The 15639-nt window shown below is 55.5% G+C and overlaps 6 protein-coding genes across 6 annotated transcripts; 3 read left to right on the top strand and 3 right to left on the bottom strand.

Moving 5' to 3' along the window:
• Nucleotides 1–277: 277 nt before the first annotated feature.
• Nucleotides 278–5581, bottom strand: DACRYDRAFT_112789 (uncharacterized protein). The gene is made up of 3 exons (XM_040769514.1): nt 5008–5581; nt 501–4955; nt 278–447 (listed from the first exon to the last, which is right to left on the bottom strand). The coding sequence occupies exons 1-3, from the start codon at nt 5449–5451 to the stop codon at nt 406–408; spliced, it is 4941 nt and encodes a 1646-aa protein (XP_040632869.1). The 5' UTR covers nt 5452–5581; the 3' UTR covers nt 278–405.
• Nucleotides 5582–5799: 218 nt separating this feature from the next.
• Nucleotides 5800–7692, top strand: DACRYDRAFT_19316 (uncharacterized protein). The gene is made up of 5 exons (XM_040771449.1): nt 5800–5901; nt 5950–6550; nt 6596–6673; nt 6719–7071; nt 7118–7692. The coding sequence occupies exons 1-5, from the start codon at nt 5875–5877 to the stop codon at nt 7643–7645; spliced, it is 1587 nt and encodes a 528-aa protein (XP_040632868.1). The 5' UTR covers nt 5800–5874; the 3' UTR covers nt 7646–7692.
• A 191-nt stretch (nt 7693–7883) lies between these two features.
• DACRYDRAFT_45580 (glycosyltransferase family 39 protein) lies at nt 7884–10482 on the top strand (the record flags this gene model as incomplete). The annotated part of the gene is made up of 6 exons (XM_040774655.1): nt 7884–8179; nt 8251–8403; nt 8452–9149; nt 9197–9694; nt 9741–9898; nt 9949–10482. The coding sequence occupies 6 exons, from the start codon at nt 7884–7886 to the stop codon at nt 10480–10482; spliced, it is 2337 nt and encodes a 778-aa protein (XP_040632867.1).
• A 636-nt stretch (nt 10483–11118) lies between these two features.
• On the bottom strand, nt 11119–11679 carry DACRYDRAFT_27252 (uncharacterized protein; the record flags this gene model as incomplete). Its single annotated transcript, XM_040774292.1, has 2 exons — nt 11119–11442; nt 11491–11679. Coding segments are annotated over 2 exons (513 nt in total), but the record flags the coding sequence as incomplete, so codon positions are not given.
• A 236-nt stretch (nt 11680–11915) lies between these two features.
• DACRYDRAFT_12792 (uncharacterized protein) lies at nt 11916–14471 on the top strand (the record flags this gene model as incomplete). The annotated part of the gene is made up of 4 exons (XM_040770946.1): nt 11916–12346; nt 12390–13082; nt 13147–14213; nt 14326–14471. 4 exons carry the CDS (start codon nt 11916–11918, stop codon nt 14469–14471), a joined length of 2337 nt encoding a protein of 778 aa, XP_040632865.1.
• Nucleotides 14472–14868: 397 nt separating this feature from the next.
• DACRYDRAFT_12791 (uncharacterized protein) lies at nt 14869–15535 on the bottom strand (the record flags this gene model as incomplete). The annotated part of the gene is made up of 2 exons (XM_040770945.1): nt 14869–15009; nt 15065–15535. The coding sequence occupies 2 exons, from the start codon at nt 15533–15535 to the stop codon at nt 14869–14871; spliced, it is 612 nt and encodes a 203-aa protein (XP_040632864.1).
• Between the last annotated feature and the right edge of the window lie 104 nt (nt 15536–15639).

Genomic DNA, 15639 nt, shown 5'->3' with positions numbered 1-15639 from the left:
AGATAAACGCCGGCACCTTGTTGTTCTCTCCGAACTCCAACCTGAACCTGGATTTACGCTCATCCCAGCCTAAAAACTCGGTTCCTAAATTAACCCTCCTGTGAACGTCCATTTGATGGGACTGGGATAACCGACCTGAGCATTTAGACTTGGGACGATCTTCAAAACCCATCATTATCTTGCATCTGCATCCTTTTCATGCGGATGTGCCTTGCTGAAAGTGGAAAGTAGTGATATACTATCTACTATGTACAATATACGGACAAGCACCGGAAGAGTCAAGAACCAAGACTGGGATGTAAGGTATCGTGAAACAATACGGGAAAAGACTGATCGTGTCTCCAAGGGAGTCAAAAAGAGTGTCGTGAGTGATCGATCGAGGGGAAAACATGCCAACGAATGTGATTAATGTGCACGGACTGTGGACATTAGTAGACGGTCCAGCCGCTGGAAAACAATGTCAGTACTTGAGTCTTAGTGCGAAAATAGGGGAAACGCACCTGATCATACTCTTCCATCTGTTTAAAATGTGGTTCGAAGAGGTCTCTCACGCTTGGGTGGAGAGTTTCCAAGTCCATCCGAGGACCGAACATCATCCTATCCACTTCAGGCTCTTCTTTCCGCTTCGGCGGGCGCTCCATATCTCCCCGCAGCTGGATCAACGCCATCATTCGACTGAGGCCAGCAAAGTCGCTCTTGATCACTAGCGGTTTCCGGCTCGCAGCATGCACTCCAGCGGAGGTTGCCGCCGTAGACGAACTCGTCTGGCTGCTTGAAGTCATCGTCGTAGGTGTTGTGGTGAGGGGCATAGAAGGAGAGGGCATGGAAGCTGGCGATCGTGGAGAGCCGGGGGTGCTCGAGCCACCGTCATACATCGATAGGTCCGACAGGACAGAAGCGATCGACGGTTGTTGGCGGGAATGCGTTGGGTGTGGGTGGCGCGGTCCAGCGGGTTTGGGTGATGGAGTGGATGTCCGGCCGCTGATAGGCGAGCTGGGTATAGTCGGTGAAGGCGGCGAGGCGGGTGCTTGATATCTCTGTGACTGTGATCTTTGATGTGGGTCTTCTATATCGACGAATGAGGTATCCAGTCGGGGGCTACGCCGGGGATCGTCAGAGTAGAACGAGCCAGCGGATGCACCGGAGGATCGGTGCGTCTGGCCGAGATTGGGCAACGCCAAAGAAGCCGACTGACGCTTCTCTTGAACTCTGTTGAGGACTCTCTCAAGTCGCTGTTCGACTCCGCTCCTGGCATCTCTGCCCTGACTGGCGGTTGCAAGCACTTCTTCGAGCAGATCTTCCGTTCCGCTTAGGCTCCCAACGTCCATTGCAGCAGACAGGCGAATAGTATCGTTCTCTGAGGTACCCAGTTCGTCCTCGATTATGTCGCTGATATCGTACATCTCGCCATCAGGATGAATGTAGGAGTAGCGAACCTTGGAGCTGCTCGAGCTCTTCGTGCTGCGCAACTGGGATCGATCAGGAAGAACTAGATTCGTGCCCTGGTCGCTGGTCTGAGCACTGAGTAGACCATGTTGTCTAGCGCGGGACTGCGCCCGTTGTTCGCGGATGATCTCTTGCCGCGAAAGGGCGGCTGAGTCAGGGTCAGTGACGTTGCTCCCTCTGTCGGATGACATGCTAAGCATGCTTGCGCTTGCACGGCGTTCAGCGTGGAGCTTGGCCAAGGCGACATCGTCCAGCGGCACAGAGTGGCGAGAGTGCCTAGAGGAACCAGAGTTGCGCATCGCGCTGTTTCCTGGAGCACGGCGGAGAACAAATATCGGATCGTCTGCTTGGATGTCCTCCAACGTGCCGAGAACAGATGGCTCGTCAATGGATCGGCGCTTAGACTCGGAGGTGCGTCGGAAATCCTGAACACGGAAGGCAGGCTGGCGAGGGAACGCGTCTATGATCTTGCTGCTGGGATGCAGCAGGCGTTCTTCTCCATCTATCTCCACCGACAGACCGTACCGCACCCGAGTGACAGAGCGTCGTTTGACCATCCTGTCCTCTACATCATCGCCGCCATCCACCACGCCCTCTGCAATCCCGAACCGATCGAGACTGGTCTCGATGACCTCGGCAACAGTAGCATTGCGAGCAAAGATGAAGACCTTCTTCCTCTGAGTCTGGCTGATACCCGGACTAGCACTTGCGCTCGCGGTACCCGACCTGTTCAACAATGCCGACCGGGGGACGATCGCCTCTGTGTGGGGGTCGAAGACCATCCCGTCTGGAAGGTCGGACGGGTGAATAACAGTCTGCAGGGCGAATCGAGCCGAGCTGGCGGAGAACCTATCGCTTGACAGCCGCCTGGGTCCCACGGTGGAGTTGGATGAGAAAGAGAAGCTCGTTTCGAGCGAGTTGTTCTGCATCAAGTCCTCGCTCATAAGCCCAGAGGAAGAGGTGCTGATGATCCCACTCTCGTCGCGCACCATACTGCTGTCCATCGTAAGCCCCTTCCCGCTAAGCGTAGGCACACCGTCCTGCTCCGTTATTCTCTTCCTTCTCTGAAGGTAGAACTTGACCCTCGAGTCATCCGTAAAGTCACTCATCGGCAGACGAGCAATAGCAGTCATAGCACTAAGGTTGCTGACCATGCTGTTGATACTACCAAAGCTGGCGCGCTTGCTCACACTAGGCGGGAGGGGTGCGCCAGCAGCAGAAAGCTCCTCGAACACCGCCAGCGGCTTCTCGTCGGGCATGAGCACGGCCTCTTGACCACCATCGGCCTGCTTCACCGTGAGATAGTACTCCCCATGCAGCTCTCCTTCGGCACCAGGATGATCCAAAGGTGAGGGGTCGGTATCATCCTCCGGGAGGTGGAACCGCTGTACAGCCTGGCGGATGAGATCCCGAGAGCTAGTGTTCGGCCCCAGGAGGACAGTCTTGAAAGTCGCCTCTGTAAGGTTGGCAATATCCTCCCCAGCAAAAACACGTAACACAGACAGCTCCGGTGGCACCCCATCAGGAGGGAGGATCCCGTTCATGAGGATCAAGCTTCCCGGTCTGCTGGGCTTCTGCGGCCCAGGCGAGCCGGACGCGGCAAGCGCCTGCGCGTGCTGCAACCTTGTCGCAGCGCCGTTCTGGGCCATAGCGGCCGCGGACTGGGTGGCAAAGCCCGTGCCTCCTGCTGGCATGGAAGAAGACTTGACGGTGGCGGCGAGGTACTGCGCGTACCGGTCTTGCTGCTCCTTGTCTAGCTGTTGGACACGGGACGAGGCCTGCGTGCTGGGAGCCGGGGAGGTCGCAGCTGACGAAAGTGAGACGAGCGACGGCGTGCCAGGGGAAGCCTCCTGACCAGTCCGGTTGACAGAGTTGCTGCGCTTTGCTCCCTGCTGGGGTTGGGCTGCTTGCTGGAGCAGAGACGCAGGTGGAGGGGAGACGAACGAAGCCTGGCTCTCCTCGCTCGCCTCCCTTGCATGCTCTCCTTGCCTTTGCTGCCCTTGCCCTTGACCCTGCCTGTCCCTATCCCTCTGCTCGATCTGGAGACGCTGCCTTTCCCTCTCCTCTCGCTCCACTCTCTCCCTCTCAAGCTTCTCCTTCTCCTTACTCTCCTTATTTTTCCTCCCAAACAACCCGCTCAACAAACCACCCTTCTTTTTCCCATCATCCTTCTCCACCTTCTCCACCTTCTCTTTCTCCCTCTGGGGATCTTTGAAGTCCTCACTTGTCTGTTTCCTGAGCTTCCTCGGACCCTGTTCTGCCTGCCTTGCCCTCTTGCTCCCAGCAGGCCCAACAATCTCACTCTCGCTCAGCGCAGGGCTAGTGACCAGCCCGCTCCCCCGACTAGCCAGACTAGCACTGCCGCTCCCATCCGACCCAGTCCGAGTAAGGCTAACAGTGCTCCCCTGCCTCTGTCTGGTTTCCCTCTCCCTCTCCCTATCCGAGCCAGATCCCGACCCGGCAACAGTAGAAGGCGGAGCCGAAGCAGATAGCTGGCGCTGAACGGCCCTTTCCTGCGCAGCTTGCATGATCTGACTCGGCCTTGCTGGCTGACTGGAACTTGCAGCCTGACCACCCGCTGCAGGAGCAGAGATCCCGAGCCCTGGCGTGCTCTGCCGTGCAGGACGAAGGGGAGTGACTTGCGGCTGGGTCTGCTCTTGCCGTGCTTGGCTCGCGCCGGCGAGGATCTGCTGGCCTAATGCATAAGCGGGGTCCACAACGCCTGATTCGGCGCTGAGGGAGTAAACACTCGGTGCCGGGCTTGGATCGGATAGAAGACGTTCGCGCGGTTGTGCTGGTGCTTGTACTTGAGTCTTCTGTTCGGGTTCCTGTTGGGAAGTACCGGACTGCGCCCGAAGGGTGGAGGCAAGCCCATTCCCTAGCTGCGCCTGGCGGGCCGCTTTCTGCTGCTGAGGGGAAGGCGTCGAGTTCCCAGACGGTGAGTTGTTGACATTGGAGTTGTTCAGATGGTGCGCTGTACCCGGGGGCGTGGGTCCGCGTATAGCTGGATGATGCTGATGTCCCTGGCCTTGCACCTGCTGACCCGCAGCGGCACCCGCAAGCGCTTCTCCAGACCAGGGGATCCCGTCGTCCGGCTCTAGCTCGTCCTCCCACGAGGTTAGTCCAACACCATTCGCATGCGCATCCATTCCCTCCGTGTCGACCTCCATTTCCTGGTCTCTCGCTCCCTCTGGCTCCAGCTCGCCAGTACTGTCCTCCACTTCCATACCTTCCTGTTCCCAGTCGCCCTCTTCCGAGCCAGAATCATGCTCCTCGCCCAGTGGGGTATCCCACACCGCCGGGGGATAGTTGTGAATCACGAAATTGGTGCTGAAGATCACGCGAGCTTTGCTGTTAGAGCTGTTGGCGCGATTGGTGTTGGGTATGTTGGGTGGGGTACCACGGCGCGAGGAATTGGCGGAGGAGGATTGAAGGTCGCGAGCACGTCGGGCCGCCAGGGCGGAAAGAGCGGGATGGGCATCCCGTTCTGCTTGTGTTGCTGCGGCGAGCTGAGAAGAAAGGGTCAACTCGGAGCCGAGAAAGTAGAGCGGAGAAACGTACATCAACATTCCTATGTTTGTTCAACCTCGCTAGTCTCTCAATAGGGGTCTCGATGTTCTCTGCCGGGATATAGCCAATATCCTCGCTCCTAAGCACCTTAACCAGCCACCAATAGCTATTGCTATCGTCCATAAGGCACATCGCATCCCCCTTGCTGACACTAGCCTGACCCTCGATAGTAGCCACAAAGTGCCGCAAAGAGTAAACGACATCAAAGTCTATGCTCTCGTTCGGTATCTCGAGGGAACTCGATCGATCAGAATACAGCTCCTCCTCCTCGTCGACCGAGCCATCGACCAGCGCTGACTCGTCTATGTCTGATGTGTCCGGTTCGGGGGAGAGGACGGTGTGTGTTGATGCATAGTCGGATGGTGATGGTGAGGACTGGCCGGGGTCGATAGGGGAGTGCGAAGCTCCCGGTCTTCGTGTTTGAGTTGCCGCCATGCTAGTCGTCTGTCCAAAAGCAGCGACAGCAGAGCTCCAGTATACCTTTTCAAAAGAGTAATAACAAGAACAAGAAAGTAGAAAAGTAAATCTCAAGTAAAAGAGTCGAAGTCAACAAAATCAAAGTTGTTGTATACCGTCGTCAACTAAAGTTCAATGTCGCTAGGGGTCCACGCACGCACATCCCACGCACAACACTGCCACACGACATAGCATGCACCGCGGGTTCAGACAGAGTTTGCCTCCGTATGGAAGCAGAATTTGAAAGGAACGCGACACACATACGCGTTAGTGCATTCCCAAATTATTGAACACTTTTATTCAGTGTTCATTCCTTCAATTTTCTTTCTTCATTTACTCATTCCAACGATTATTCATTGACATTTACTCTTATTTCCACTGCTAACAAGAAAATAACACCAAATGTCCGTCAACATCTTCGCCGATGAGGTAGGTTATTGACTCATCTATCGACCGACTCATCCTAACCCCTCGCAGGCAACAGAAGAACGCGCCGAGTCCGCCCGTCTCTCTTCTTTCGTAGGCGCAACCGCCCTCGGAGACATCGTGAAGTCCACCCTTGGGCCCAAAGGGATGAACAAAATCCTCCAGTCTGGTTCTACCGGCACCGTAAACGTCACGAACGACGGTGCTACGATCCTCAAGTCTATCCAGCTTGACAACCCTGCCGCGAAGATCCTTGTCAATATTAGCAAGGTGCAGGATGACGAGATCGGGGATGGGACGACGAGTGTGTGCGTGCTGACTGCTGAGCTGCTGAGGGAAGCGGAGCGCTTGGTGAATAGCAAAGTCCACCCACAGACGATTGTAGAAGGCTTCCGGCTCGCCTGTATCGAGGCGCTTAAAGCGCTTGAAAGCAGCGCTGTGGATAATCGTTCAGACGCCGCTCGCTTCCGTCAGGACTTGTTCAATATCGCTCGGACGACGCTGAGCTCCAAGGTGCTCTCGGCGGATAAGGAGTACTTTGCCAACCTAGCGGTGGACGCCGTGCTGCGCTTAAAGGGCAGCACGGACCTTGATCATGTGCAGGTGATCAAGAAGGTCGGAGGAAAGCTGACAGACAGTTATCTGGATGAAGGTGCGTGCACATTTGCTCATCATTTTCCCCGCTGAACACATGCAGGCTTCATCATGGACAAGAGTATCGGTGTGAACTGCCCGAAGCGGATGGAGAACGCCAAAATCCTTATTGCTAATACTTGTGCGTCTCTCCTTCTCGCTTCTTAGCTCGGCTGACAATGACCAGCAATGGACACGGACAAGATCAAGATTTTCGGAGCGCGGGTAACGGTCGACAGCACTGGCAAGCTCGCCGAGCTCGAGCGGGCCGAGCGGGCAAAGATGGCCGCCAAAGTCAAGTCCATCGCCGGCCTGGGGATCAACGTCTTCGTCAACCGGCAGTTGGTATACAACTACCCCGAGAACCTGCTTGCTGAGATGGGAATCATGAGCATCGAGCATGCGGATTTTGAGGGTGTGGAGCGGCTTGCCCTTGTGACGGGGGGCGATGTCGTGAGCACGTTTGAGGGCGCGGAGGCTGGGAAGGTCAGGCTGGGGAAATGTGATCTCGTAGAGGAGATCATGATCGGCGAGGATAAGGTGCGCTCTCCCTCTCTCCTCCCTGACAGGCACTGACGCTCCACAGCTAATAAAATTCTCCGGTGTCGCAGCCGGATCGGCATGCACCGTCGTTCTCCGCGGCTCGACAACCCAGATGGTAGACGAAGCCGAACGGTCACTACACGACGCCCTGTCCGTCCTCTCGCAGACCGTGCTGGAGACGCGTACCGTCCTCGGAGGAGGGTGCGCAGAGACGACCATGGCTGTTGCTGTTGAGCGCCTGGCGAGCCAGACGTCTGGCAAGCGTGCTCTAGCTGTCGAGGCTTTCGCTCGTGCACTGCGGCAGATCCCTACTATCCTCGCCGATAATGCCGGTCTCGATTCCTCCGAGCTTGTAGCCCAGCTCAGAGCAGTGCACTTCGCCTCCCCTCCCCAGAAGGACGCTGGCCTAAACCTGGATCTAGGAGAAGTTGCGGATATGAGGAAACTGGGCGTGACGGAGAGTTACAAGCTTAAGAGGCAGGTGGTGACGAGTGCTGGTGAGGCTGCGGAGATGATCCTCCGTGTGGATACGATTTTGAGAAGTGCACCGAGGAGACGAGATGCGCATTAGGTGGATGATTATGGTTAGAGTTAGTGTAGGGAGATCATTAATTCATTGTTGACGATGCATTTATTGCAAAAGTGTTCAAAAATAGCGCATTTTCGTTAGACGCGCTGCGGAAGAGCGACACGCACGGAGACAGGGTTCATCAACTTCATTTCAACACTTTTATTACAACCATTTCTTCAACTCAACTTCCAGTCTTTCTTTATATTTTGAACATCTAGTATATTTACAAAGGGATACGATGACTTCCTTACACGGACCATCCCAATTCCGTCCAAGGCAAGCTTATACCGACCCACTTCTCTCTCCTCCTCCTCCTCCTCCTCCTCCTCCCGGCCCAGCCCCATCATCGCCTTTCCCCGCTACTCCATCATACAAAGCCCGTCCTGTTGGCCCACGCTACTCCCAGTCTCGCGGTAAACCTCATCCTCCAGGAGGGATCAAGTTGCATAAGGGAGAGTGGAAGTTGCTCCTTCTGGTGTGTGCGGTTGCGGTGGTAGTGAGGTTCTGGAAACTGGGATGGCCGGATAGCGTCGTGTAAGTCCTTTACCCCAAGTACACTATAGAGAGTTACTGATTATCTCGCGTTCTTTAATTTTGCGCGATAGATTCGACGAAGTCCATTTTGGAAAGTTCGCTAGCAAGTACATCAAGAGCCAGTACTATGTTGACGTTCACCCTCCGCTTGCAAAGCTGCTCATCACTCTTGCCGCCTTCGTAAGCGGCTACGACGGGAACTTCGACTTCAAAGATATCGGAAAGTGCGGACCTACACTTCTTGACTAAGTACACCTCTGACTTCTACTCAGATTGTACGAACACGTCCCGTATGTCGCTATGCGCTCTTTGCCAGCGACACTCGGCGTTCTGCTCGTACCCATCACCTACCTCACCCTGCGCGGCCTAGACTGCCGCGCCGACACAGCGCTCCTCGGCTCCTTGTTCATAACCTTCGAGAACGGGCTTATCACCCAATCCCGTCTAATCCTCCTCGACTCTCCCCTCCTGTTCTTCACCGCTCTGACGATCTTCTTCTGGGTCGGGTTCGCCAACGAGAACCGCGCCGCGCCATTCACGCACTCATGGTGGGTCTGGCTCACCTGCGTCGGGCTAAGCCTAGGCGCAGTCGTGAGCTGCAAATGGGTAGGCCTCTTCACGATTGCCACCATCGGTCTGTGCACTATCCGCCAGCTCTGGGTCCTCCTCGGCGACACCCGCGTCTCCATCGCCCTCTGGATCCGGCACTTCCTCGCTCGCGCCCTATGCCTCATTGCCGTGCCAGCAACGTTCTACATGGCCATGTTCGAGCTGCATTTCCTGATCCTGAGCAACTCAGGCGACGGCGACGGATTCATGAGCGCCGAGTTCCAGCACACCCTCAACGGGAAGAAGATGGCGGATACGTATGCGGATGTAGGCGTAGGGAGCAAGATCGTCATGCGGCACTGGAATACCAACGGAGGGTACCTGCACTCGCATGATCATTCCTACCCCGGGGGGTCCAAGCGTGCGTCTCTCCCCCTTCTCTTCACCACATGCTAACCGTACCTGCAGAACAACAAATCACCCTCTATCCGCACCTGGATGTGAACAACGACTGGCGTATCCTTAACGCCACTTGGGACAACAACAGCCCCGGGTACAACTGGGAGACGGAGCCCTTCCGCGCCCTCGCAGACGGGGACATGATCAAGCTGCAACATATTGCTACCTCCAAAATGCTGCACTCGCACGACATCCGTCCCCCCGTATCCGAAGTGGATTTCCAGAACGAAGTTTCTGGGTACGGATTCACCGGTTTCTTGGGCGACGCGAATGATTACTGGATCGTGGAGATCGCCGAAGGGGACAGGCATGATCGCGCGAGCTCGAAACGCGTTCGCACGCTGAGGACACTTTTCAAGCTTAAGCATGCGCTTACCGGATGCTATCTTTTCAGTCATAAGGTCAAACTACCCGACTGGGGGTACGAGCAGCAGGAAGTGACGTGTAACAAGAATGCGGTCAGGGCGAACAGCCTCTGGTTCATAGAGTGGAACGAGCATGATAAGTGTACGTCTCTTAGTTCAGTGTCTTGGGCGCAGCTGAAGGAGAACAGTGCCGGCCACATCACCAAAGGTCAACTACCGCAAGCCTGGATTCTTGAGCAAGTTCTTGGAGCTGCAGCAGGTCATGTGGACTACGAACGCCGGCTTGACTGAACGGCATGCATTTGACTCCAGGCCCAACACCTGGCCCATTCTCCGGCGGGGAATTGTCAGTCCTTCCTACGCAGTGCAGAACTCCAGCTAACACATCTTATCCAGAACTTCTGGGTGAAAGACCATCGTCAAATCTACCTGCTGGGCAATCCTGTCGTCTGGTACCTCTCCACCCTCGCCGTCGCTCTTTACTTCTTCGCCCGCGGCGTGCTCATCCTCCGCGCGAAACGCGGCTACAAAGACTTCAACAACTCTGGCCTGGTGTTCTACGACAACCTGTGCTCTTTCCTCGTCCTCGGGTGGGGGCTACACTACGCTCCGTTCTTCCTCATGGCCCGCCAGCTGTTTTTGCACCATTATTTCCCTGCCCTGTGGTTTGCAGTGCTCCTCAGCGCAGCGGTGTACGATATGGCCACGGCTAAGCTCAAGCCTAGGTACAGGGTGCAGGTCGCCCTTGTTCTTGTTGGCCTGGCCGTGTGGACATACTCGCACTTCAATCCCCTCGTATATGGAGGTGTGTGGACACGAGGCAAATGCGAGAGCTCAAAGTGGCTCAAGACGTGGGACTTTGCCTGCGGGGACTTTTACCCTAACGTGAGCCTATACCAGCCAAGTGCACGTGCACGTAGACAATGCTGACCTTCGCTGCAGAAAGACGACTACTACCATTCTGCGCCGAGCGCAAAGCCCACTCCTCCCCGTGTGACTGGTGTGGCGGAGCATCATGCAGGCCATGTTCCCGTGCAGAATATCGTGGAGCCCCAGCCAGACTCCTCAGCTATAGTTGCCACTGCAGAAAGCGCGGGCAACGTTCCCCAACCAGGGAGGGACGTATTCCAAGACCATCCGGACGTGATCCAGCCTCTCAGTCCTAGCTCGAGCGTGGCGCCCGAGGTTGGACCCCAAGAAAAGCCAGAGACGAGTGCTGCTGCTGCTGCGAAGGAGAGGGAGGAGAATAAGATCGAAAAGCCACCGCCTTTGCCTGCTAATGAACCGGAGAACTCGAGTCCTGATTCGGATGCTCAGACGCTGGACTAGGTGGGCTTGCCAGCGAGAGGTAGTTGGATCCAGCGAGGCAGGGCGTGAGTTGGGCGGGTAAGTAGTGTGAATGAGCGGACTTGGTTTATGTGCACGGCTGTATTATGCTACTCCGTTACCTCGCTCTTCATAAACTATTAGGAGTTCCAGAGGGCCGTCAATAGATTACAACTGGGCTGCGCGTCCCAGGCACTGCACAGTTCAATACAAGAATGGAGATTAGCGCCTCTTCTTTTGGACCAAAGTAAAGCCGTCATCATCCACCACCGGCTCCGGCTTTTCCTTCCTCTCGACCAATCTGGGCGCTTCATATTGCATCTCTACATCACCTTCCTCCTCTTCTCCATCATCGTCATCGTCATCCCCGTCGACCTCTTCGACCTCTTCCCGCACCTGTGCTGTCACACGCGTTCGCCCCGCTCGTTCTACCTGCTCTTCTAATAGTTTGACAGAGGGCTCCATCTCGGGGGAAGTGAGGTTTTCCCATGTGAGAATAAGGGCACGGGAGAGCGCCAAGGCAGACTCGTCTTCTACAAGCGTGTCGAACTCCTCATCCATGATCTGGACGCCACGTCAACGGCGGCAAGATCATGAAAGAGAAAGGTGTACCTGAAGCAACAGCTCCTCAACATCATCTACTCCCACACGCTTACTCTGGAAAAGTTCAAGGATTTCGCTCGCAAACAGTTGGACGTTCTCCTTCCCTTGTGCTGTTGATGTCTGGAGGGCAAGGCGGAGTGCAGGCCAGAGCCGGAGATGGGCAAGGATGGCACGGGCAAAGAGGGTAAGCTGGGCGGGTGTAGTGGTTGATGGTGCTCCTACGGATGTTGATGTTGATGCCATTGTTGTTTGTGGGTTGATATGTGAAGGCAACTGAGAAAGTACTAGTACTCGAAGCACACAAAAGAAGCACTCACAGAAAATTCAAGTAAGGGGCTGTGCAAGGGTCCATCTATAGTACTTTTTTTGGTATTATTTTGGTTTAGGCTGCCCACGTCAACTGAGCTCAACTTCAAACTTGGTACGAACAAGGAATGCTTAGTGCTGTTGCAGCACGAAGAGCGGCAAAGGCCGCTCAATTATCCGGAGACTTAGGCATAGATGCAGTTCAGTCTTCTCTTCGTCCTGCAGCACCTCCAGCAGCAGTACCAGAACTTGGCTCAAGCTCCGAAGACGAACCCGCTATCCCATCCCCAACTTCCTCCCCTGAATCCCCGAAGAAAAGAAAACGGAAACCTATACCAGAACAGAAGCCGCGAAAGAAAAGAAAGCCCTCTCCCGTTGATGGCATCGATGATGAGACGCGGCCTGCGTTCCCTCAGTATACCCCAAGGGAGAGGGCGTATTCGCCTGCCGCGCCGGTGGGGCTGGGGGACGACCTTGACGGGACCATGGATGTGCAATTCGGGATGGATGAAGAAGACGATGTTTTGAGTGAAGTGGATGAGCTGCCTGAGCCTGCTCCGTTCGTCTATCTGTTCCACAGTCCTGCATGCCCCTAATCCAAGAATCAGGCCGCAGCGCCCCGCCCTCTCCTACCTGCCCGCTTCTACCTTCCTCCCTTCGTCTTCCTCATTATTAGAGCTTCCTCCTTCCGCATTACCCCCTCTCAACCTCAAATGCGACACTCCCGCCATTCTTCTTGCACTAAAAGGCGGCGAGACGCTTGCCTTCGTTGGCACATGCCGCCTTTTGGTCGTCAAGGGGAAGTTAGAACTGTTCGGAACTGTGCTCGAAGTGGACCGGGAATGCACGACACACGAGATCTATGCTCCCAAAAGCCACACAATTCCCGTCCTTACGGCACTCACTTCCTCAAAATCGTCACGCACCCTCCCACTGCCGCCGGATCTCGAAAATCAAACCGCAACGGCAGATGCCCTTGTCGTTCTTCAGGAACTGCACTCAAACATCGAAGGCCTCGGCCGTATTGTCACTCCATTCTCTGGAGCTTTCTCCCCTCCATCTCCTTCCTCGACAGCAGACTGGGGCCTTGCAGGATTCTATCCCCTCACGAGCAACACCCCTTTACACGGATTCGTACTCCCGCCTTCTTGGGAGGGGGCGATAAACGCGTTCCTCCCCTCGGAGAGCGACACGACGGAAGACCGATTGAGAGGAAGAGTGGCGCTCGTTCGGGGGGTTAAGAACTCTGGCAAGAGTACCTTTGCCCGGTCGTTGCTGAATCGCCTTACAAGCCGGTGCGCTTGCTTCTTCCTTCTTGCTCATTTATTTACCTTACCTCAACTCTGCATTGGATGTTAGATATCAACAAGTTGTGTACCTCGAACTCGACCCCGGCCAAACCGAATTCACAGCCCCAGGACTACTTTCTCTGCATGTCCTTTCCCGCCCGGTGTTGGGTCCCTCCTTCTCCCACCCCCTTCCGCCATACCGGGCTCACTACCTCGGTTCCTCCTCGCCCAAGTCTGACCCGGCACTCTACCTCACTGCTGTCGAAGCGCTCCTCCAGAGTTTCAGGCTGGAATTACAGTTCCCTTCCGCTATGGAAGTGGGGGATGGGAGAGTTAGCGACGTAGTGCCCTTAGTGGTAAACACCATGGGCTGGACAAAAGGCCTCGGTGCGCGTCTACTCGAGCAGGTGGAGCAACTCGTCCAGCCTACGCATGTGTTTGAGTTCCCGGATTCGGGCGAGACGGCGCACCCGCTAGATCGGTTTTCGTCCTCCACCTTAACACCTACTGGCAACCGCGATGACAGGCAAGTGTATACCCTGGAGCCTGTTCAGCCCAGCCCACGGCTATCAGCGTACAATGCCCCTCTTCTCCGAGCTCTCAGTACGATGTCCTACCTCCACTCGCACCCCCCGCAAGAAGGGCAAAGCACCCGGTGGTCCACCACACCGCTGTGTGCTCAGCTGCCATACGAAGTCGACCTCCGCACCACATTCGACAAGATCGTCCTGCTCGGTCCTGGATCGGAGGATGTCGTGCCCGAAGAACTGGGGACGGTACTCAACGGCTCCCTGGTCACGTTCCTAGCCGTCGATGACGGCTCGGAGCCCCTTCCCGCCCATGACGGTCACTTGATGCCGTATGAGCAGCGCGCCCCTGCTCCTTCACCTTTCACTTCGCATTGCCTAGGTCTCGGCGTGATTCGTTCATTCAACAGAGAGTCAGGCAAGGCACTTGTGCTCACCCCCGTCCCACTCTCGACACTCCCCAAAGCCAGAGTGCTGGTCAAGGGTGAGCTGGAACTCCCAATCTGGGCATTCCTCGACCCTAGGCAAGAAGAAGAACAGAGTGGGGTTGCTGGGGTAGAGTGGGAGAGGGTGCCCTATCTAGAATTCGGCGGTGTGAGGGGAGTTGGAGGTGAGAGGACGAGGGTGAGAAGAAACTTGATGCGCAGAGGACACATGTAAAGAGGTAGAGTGCTCTTTCAGCAATCCTTTTTGGGCCGGCCTATATCCTTTATTGCCAGTAGTCCTGCACTCGGTTGGGTCACTGTCCACGTCGCTCCACCTTGGGAGGACATCGGGCCCTCGCGCAGATGTCGCAGGAATCGAACGCCTCGGACCCGAAATTATAGTTGGTAGACTGCTAGCGAGATTTGGTACTGAGCGAACGTGATCTATTTCCGGACCTGTCTGTACGAGTGCGCATGCCTTTAATAAGGCACATAGGAAGGAGCACAAGCTTCCCACTCAAACTCCCAGCCGAGTAGACAGGACAGATGATCCACTTCAATGTCCCAGTATTCTGGCCCATTTCGGCTAAACGCGAAAGATAGACAATGGCTGACGTATGACGTTCCGAGAGATCCTTGGGATACGGCATGAAGTTAACATGGACAAGCATGGACAAGCATATGTGATCCCATGAGGATGCTTCAGTGTACCAGATAACCGCAATTCAAGGGCCAAGCGATGGTCGAATAGCAAAATTCCGTGTGAATGCAACATAGTATTACAGCATGCAAACATTCAGAGGCATGTGATGTGACCATTAACCGATATGGAGGGGAATGTCAGTGTTCACCGAGCACGAGCTCCATCTCTTCGTTCGTTCGTTGCCGGCTGCTCTCGTCCAAGGAAGAACTGAAGACGTCTGCGCCGGACGCGAGAGAGTCGATGAGCATATCTAAGCGCGATTTTGTCATACTCTGCTCCTAAACAAAGCACCAATTAGGGTCGGTGACGTGCCTCCATGAACACGAGTCGTACCTTTCGGATCTCGTCAAGGTCATCGGCAAAGGCGTCCGCGAGGCTGGTCATCCAATACTTGCGGAATCGGTCTTTCAGTTGCTTCTCCTTCTCCTCACGTACATCCTTCGCAGTTGGCAGGAATGGTGGTAATGCCGGTGCTGGAGGGGAAGGTGAACGTGAAGGAATCCGTTTGTGAGGACGTGGTGCCGCTTCGGACGGTTCATGTGCTGGAGCCATCTCCATGTCGCCGTGAGGAGCAGTAGGTCCCACAACATCCTCGTCAGAAGATTCATCATCGTCTGACTCCGTATCGTCCTCGGACTCCTCAGCCGGTTGAGGAACCTTGACCGGAGGAGCCGGATTGGTCTTTGGCACAGGGACGTCCTCCGACTCCGAAGCAGAGTCATCTGAGGAGGATGAGTCTGAAACTTCCCTTCTCTTTCGCCGCCGTGTCCGTTTCTTTTTGGCGGAGGTGTCCCCTTTGGCCATCGTCTGATGAAGAGGATGATACGGATGGAACAAAGCCGGGCTGAGGAAAGAACTTTTCTATTGGGAGGTAACGGAAGCAAAATCTAGCTTTTCACGGGCGCTTG

Source organism: Dacryopinax primogenitus (genome assembly GCF_000292625.1).
Source record: "Dacryopinax primogenitus strain DJM-731 SS1 chromosome Unknown DACRYscaffold_1, whole genome shotgun sequence".
Classification (NCBI taxonomy): Eukaryota; Fungi; Basidiomycota; class Dacrymycetes; order Dacrymycetales; family Dacrymycetaceae; genus Dacryopinax; species Dacryopinax primogenitus.
This window is presented reverse-complemented; position numbering and strand designations above follow the sequence as displayed.